Here is a 6,371-nt window from a genome sequence, read left to right as displayed (position 1 = left end):
ATACACATAAAAATAAAAATATATTAATAGGGACTGGAGAGATGGCTCAGCGGTTAACAGCACCGACTGCTCTTGCAGAAGACCCATATGGTGGCTAACAACCACCCATAATTCCAGTTCTGGGGGAATCTGACGCTTTCTTCTGACCTCTGCGGGCATTGCATGACACAGGTGCACTTACACACATGCAGGCAATACATTCATACACAAAAAATTAAAAAATAATAAAATATATATAAATAAAATTTTTTAAATACTTATTTTTTTCTTGGGAAATTAATAGTCTTAGACACTCATGTAGTAAAGGAAATGCTTTTTGCTCTCAACTGTAAAAGATAAGTTATCATCCAAAGAAGATGATTTATGAGGATAAAGGGAACTTTACTAAACACATGGGACACAGGTGCAAACCTAGACATCCCTGACCAAGCTAAAATGTATAATTTTCTGTAGCATAAGTCCACCAAACTCTATTGCTTCTTTTTGTTCCTTTTAATCAAAATGTAAGATATTTCAAGACCAGTAGGAAATTATAGGGTGACAATTTTTTTTTGAGACGGGGTCTCCCTGTAGCCCCAGCTTGCCTAGAACTCATATGTAGACCAGACTGGCCTCCATCTCACAGACCTGCCTCTGCCTCCTGAGCACTGGGATTAAAGGTGTGCACCACCACACCAGGCCTATAGCTGACTTTTAATATAAACCTCCATATCTCATTTGAAAACACTAACTTACCTTTTCACAAATAACTCCAAAACCCTCTGCACCCACTTTTTCTTAGGATCAAGACAGAACTGTCTTCCACTCACAAGCTTTATGCTGAAATGAGAGAGAAATTAAAATCAATATTTAACTGTTCCAGTTTAACCATGATTCCTTAAGCACAGGCATAAAATGTAACTCCAAAGTCCTTCATCTACCAGCTATGCAGACGCCATGTTTAAATGTCATGTACACAAGATTTTGGGTTTTGTTTATTTTGCTCATTTCTGTGTCCCTAGTCCATGAAACTTTCCTAGACACTCCCAATTTCCTCAATTCTAGGTTTTCTAAAGAAAAATCACCATTATCTAGAGTACTTACATGATTTCTGTATTCTGACAGTCTGGGCCCCCCTTAATCACTGTCAGTCCTTTGATAGCTCTGGAATTGAAGGATTTGGAATGAGTCTTCTTGCACTGGCATCGAAGTTCTGCATTAATAGCTGTTGAACGTGTAGCTATAAAAAGGGGGTGGGGGGACTAAGATTAAGGATTGCTTTCATCAAAAGGTATACCTCTGTTAATTACTCCCTCTTTAATCTCAATATAATTATTTAGGGCTGTAGAAAACATCACATTTTGAGCAAACTCATTACTGACATTGAGTCAGATATGCTAGCCCCTGATTTCAATTTTGTTGTTTGTTTTAAAATAATTATTGCACAGAAATTGTAATGACATACTACAGAAAGAATTGGAACTGTCTTTGTATTATGTTAATATCGTGTTATTTTTTTCTTCCTTCAATATCACATGATTATCTGTAATTCCAAAATGCTATAAATCTTAGGCAAGCTAAGATTCACTAACATAGAAACCACCTTCAGAAGGACTTAATAAAAAACTATGATTGAACACACAGAGATGTCGTAGCTTAATGAAATCCTTAATTCATAGAAGAAAATATACAGGATGTGTGTACTATTTTCATTCTAGCCTGTATTTCATAGAAAGGATCCCAAGAAGATGTGTGATAAGGGTGCCTTTGATCCAGAGTCACCAGTTATCAGCGCTTGACAGAAAAATACTACATGTACTTAAACTGAGTTATCTCAGTATTAATAGATAATCTGTATAACTGTGGTTCTTAACAAGATATTCAGTATACTATGGATTTATTTTAAATATATGCACATTGCAGAGTTTGAATTATAAAATGGAACATCTATATTGATCAAACTTTATTCTTTCCTAAATTTTATAGAGATTTAAGCCTAAAAACTTAAAACTTTGGGGGCTGGAGAGATGGCTCAGCAGTTAAGACCACTGACTTCTCTTACAGAAGACCTGGGTTTGATTCTCAGCACCCACATGGCAGATAACAACCATCTGTAACTCCAGTTACAACGCCTTCTTCCAGTTCCATGGGCATTGCATGATATGGATGCACTTAAACACATGCAGGCAATACATTCATACACATAAAATAAAAACAATAAATAAAATATTTTTTAAAGTTAAAACTTTGGTTTAGCATTAAATAACTGCAAAAAAACATTATTTTTCTTCCTGATATTTCTTCTATCAATACATTAAGGATAGCCTTGCTATCTGAGGCTCAGACTTAGACATAGGAAAGCTCTGTGGGTTATAAAATGTGCTTACCTTCACACACAGCTGCAGAGAGCAGAAAGGTTGCCCAGAGGGCAACAGCCAGCTTGGAAGTCATGTTTACTCAGGATGAGTTGGTCCTAGCAGCCTGTGGACTCTGCAGTCTCTGAGGACCTGTGTTGAATGGAGAGTTCCCATGGCTTTTTATATCGCCACAGCTCTAGAATCACCTGCATCTTCATCCTTGCGCTCTGTTAGAGGAAGTTCCATAATAAGCAGACACCACCCACCACTTCGGGATAAACCCAAGTCGTCAGACTTCCTTGATTGGGCTTTTATCAGATTCTCAGGGTAACTGAAGTTTTCTTTGATCTTCAAAATAATTTTAATAAATATAATCTTAAATATTTAAGCTTTCTACCTCTATAAATCATTAGCAATTGCATTCCTTGTAATTTATGGATAAACACCATAGACTATGCGAAGAACAGAGCTATTAGAATAAGGTCATTAATGATTATTCTTTTGATGACATGATCTTTTCATTAGGTAAAGTATAAATGTTGTGAAGACGGTGAGGGCATTCTTGTCGATCATTTTATTTGGTAATTTATGCTATGTCCTTTCAAGAATTTTTGTAGAGCTTTTAAGAACTATTGTTCAGAAAGACCATGTTACAATATTCTTCTAATTGGCTATTGGTGCATTTAATATAATTAAGGGCACACCTACTGTACATGAAAATTGCTCAGTTTTCCAAGCAGTTGTATAGTAACACTTCAAGTAATCTAGGGGAAATCTAGAGGTGATAAGACTAAACATTTTAAGATTTGGGGGCTTCATTCATTTTTACCAGCTTATTACATAGCATAATGGGTTTCATTATGACAATTTCGTACATACATATAATCTACTTTATAACAAATATTTTGAAAGTGTATAGTCTCAGGTGTTTGGCCTCATTCACCTGAGGGCTGACTGGTTTACAGAGTGGAGAAATAATACCAGGTTATTTTTCCAGCCAGGGGCATAAGAGAAGACTATTCCAAAAGCTGCTTAAGTGATGTGTTGAAAGAGTCAATAGAGGAAGATGAACATCTAGGTAAGTACATGTTAGGTAAGGACAAGATGTGAGAAGTTAGGTGGTCACCGCCAGGCCATGTAATTATTGGTCATATAATTACAGTGCCATCTGCACTAGTATCTATTCGAGATCGGGCTGTGCACCTCAGACTTCAAGAGGTTGCCCACCCAGGCTGCCAGGTGTGATCGTGCAGAAATATGCCTCATAAACAAGTATGCTTTCAGACTAATCCAGCTAGACTTCTTTCTTCTTCTTCTCCCAGGAAACCAAGACTAACTTTGAAGGAGTTTTGATCACCAGTAAGATGGGAGCAGGAAGTTTTCCTGAATCATAAGGACATGGCTTTCACAGGACTTTCCATGAAAAGTCCCTTTCACAAAGGCCTTGATTTCTCTGGGTAAGGAGTACTGAGGAAAGGAAGGGATCTTACCATAAAGAGTAAAAGTTTGAATCATTTTGAAAACATAGACAATCATGCACAGCTCGTTTTGGTTTAATGTTTTCCTTCTTTCCTAGGAGGTGCAACAGAACTGTGAGTTCACCCTGAGAAGGATGTGGGGAGGGGCTACCATTCCCTAAAATGGTTATTTTCTGAGCTATGTTTCCTTCATCTGCCTCTAACCAACCTCAGCCTAGAGAACAATTTAGTGCATGGATTATAGTTCTATATAAAACCCAATAGTTATTCTATATACTGTAGTTCCTACTGTTTTTAAGTATAGCATTCTAAACTTGTCTGTTTACTTACAATAATATATATTGGTTGCTAATTTCAGATATTATAGGTGTGAGTACTGTGTAAATAAGATTCAGCACCTGATTTCAAGGAGATTGAAGTCTAGTTTTGTTTATGGACAATAACAGAACATGTAACGTGTATAGTGATAGAAGTGATACAGTACATATAATCATAAAAGGTTCTAAAAGCCAAAAATGGAAATTTTGCTGTAGTTTTACTGAGTAAACTTTTTCTGAAGAAACAGCTTCAACTTGCGCCTGATGAGACCAGATCAGCAGACCAGTGGGACTGCTTTGTGTCTTGTTTTTATTGCCTGGCAAAATTTTTAAAGACGAGTTTGGATGAAACCATTAATGATTTGAAAAAGGCTGACATGTAGACAAACATCGTATGTTATAATTCTTGTGTTGTGTCTAACAACTGGCACTTATCTACCTTCCTTGTTTCTTATTTCAGATTATAAGTTTCACCTTAATAATTTCCTCTCCTCACTCTTGCCTTGGGGATTTTTGAAGTATTGATGAAAACCTTTGAAACAAATATAAATTTCATATTAACAGATTCCATGTCCATGTAGATGATGCGCTCCCCACGCATGTGACTGTTGTTGTATGCATCTCACCCAAGGGACTAGAAAGTCCAGAAGAACGGGGACCATATCCCCTTATTTACACTGGGGCAGTGTAATATTTACACTTATTTACACTTGCAGACAGTGCCCATACATTCAGGTGCTCCATAAGCATTTCTTAAAAGAACATGTAAACTTTCCTGTTCTCACAACCTCTCCAAGCAAGATACTTAGTGCCACTTTCTCTTGGAGACAATTATTTTATTAGTGTTGAAAACACAGCTTTAGGTTTTGCTCTGGGTTGGCAATGGCATAGTGACCATTGCAGCAGGAGAGCAATTTCCTCCCTTGAAGAATAAAAGATCCCACTCTTCAGCTTCCCTAGGGCTGGGGTTAGAGGTTATATAGTAAGATCTGTCAGGACAAAAGGTAGCGAATAACATATGTGGACTACCTGAATCCACTCCTGGAAACATGTTCTGTGGCCTCCATCTCAGAACCTGCATTTCAGACTGTGGGGCCTAGCGAATGAACGTGAGTGATATGCTGCAGCCATTTTTGCTAGCTTTAACTCTGCTGAAATCAGCATATAGCTTTCCTTTTGGTATATTCTTGGTTCGTAATTCTTTTTATTCTAAACATTTAATTATTTTTAAAATGTAATGAAGGTTGTGAGTCATCTATTCATTACCAAATTTATATAAACTCAAAGATACAAATTTGTGCATGAATGTCAGGGACTTTCCAAGCTTCCCTTATAAATCTAAAATGCTGAAATCAATTATGAATAAAGTAGAGGTGTAACACATGAAAATAAGTTAATCCTGAGTTGGCCATCTTTAAGAAATGTTAATTGAGAGACTGGAGGGATGGCTCAGCAAATAAGACCACTGGCTGCTCTTGCAGAGGACCCGCGTTGGGTTCCCTGCAACCATCCATAACCCCAGTTCCAGGGGAACTGACTCTCTGCAGTGCATGGCACAGGTGCACTTACATACATGCAGGAAATATACACTATTTACAAAAAATTAAAAATAATAAATGAAAAAAACGAAATGTTAACTGAGAGATAAATAGCAATTCATGCCTGGTTCGCACTCATTCTATGACCTAATTGTAAACTCCAGAAAGATATTTTTGGAGTTCTCAGGAGAGGAAGTAGAGATGAGTAAGGTGCTAAATGAAGAGAAAGAAGAGAATATTCATATCATATGAAGTTAAGACATGAACAACCTTCAATGTCTTCAATGAAGATTAGACGTGAGCAACACGGTCAACTGATGCAGCCTCCCTAGTGGCTCTGCCGACGTCAGGGCAGTGGGAAAAGCTAGTAGAAGTTAGAAGTTAAAAGCTGGAGTATTAATGCTGATGATTCATCATTCCTTTCAGGTCCCCAAAATAGACAAGAAAAACCTACATAATCATTTGCCCATAAAAAAGGGAAGCAAAGTTAAAAAAAAACAGCTCACATTGTACAATAACTTAGACATGAGGGCCAGTCAATCCCCCAAATTCATGGCAGAGTATTAATCTATCTCCTTTTAACTTGGTACCCCAAACCTGATTTCCAGATTGGACACGTTTGCTGTTTAAATGGTTAATTTTTCCTTCTGGAGTGATTTACTATTTGTCACAACTATTCATCTACAATATATCTTTTTTGAC

The 6,371-nt window shown here is 37.1% G+C and overlaps 1 protein-coding gene across 1 annotated transcript; it reads right to left on the bottom strand.

Annotated features, from left to right (window-relative positions):
* Nucleotides 1-731: 731 nt before the first annotated feature.
* On the bottom strand, nt 732-2,430 carry Cxcl8 (C-X-C motif chemokine ligand 8). Its single transcript, XM_008843471.1, has 3 exons — nt 2,367-2,430; nt 1,084-1,219; nt 732-819 (listed from the first exon to the last, which is right to left on the bottom strand). The coding sequence occupies exons 1-3, from the start codon at nt 2,428-2,430 to the stop codon at nt 732-734; spliced, it is 288 nt and encodes a 95-aa protein (XP_008841693.1).
* Nucleotides 2,431-6,371: the final 3,941 nt, after the last annotated feature.

Source organism: Nannospalax galili, unplaced genomic scaffold (assembly GCF_000622305.1).
Source record: "Nannospalax galili isolate Female #2095 unplaced genomic scaffold, S.galili_v1.0 scaffold800, whole genome shotgun sequence".
Taxonomy (NCBI): domain Eukaryota; kingdom Metazoa; phylum Chordata; class Mammalia; order Rodentia; family Spalacidae; genus Nannospalax; species Nannospalax galili.
The sequence above is the reverse complement of the archived record's forward strand: the minus strand, read 5'-3'. Positions and strand labels throughout refer to the sequence as shown.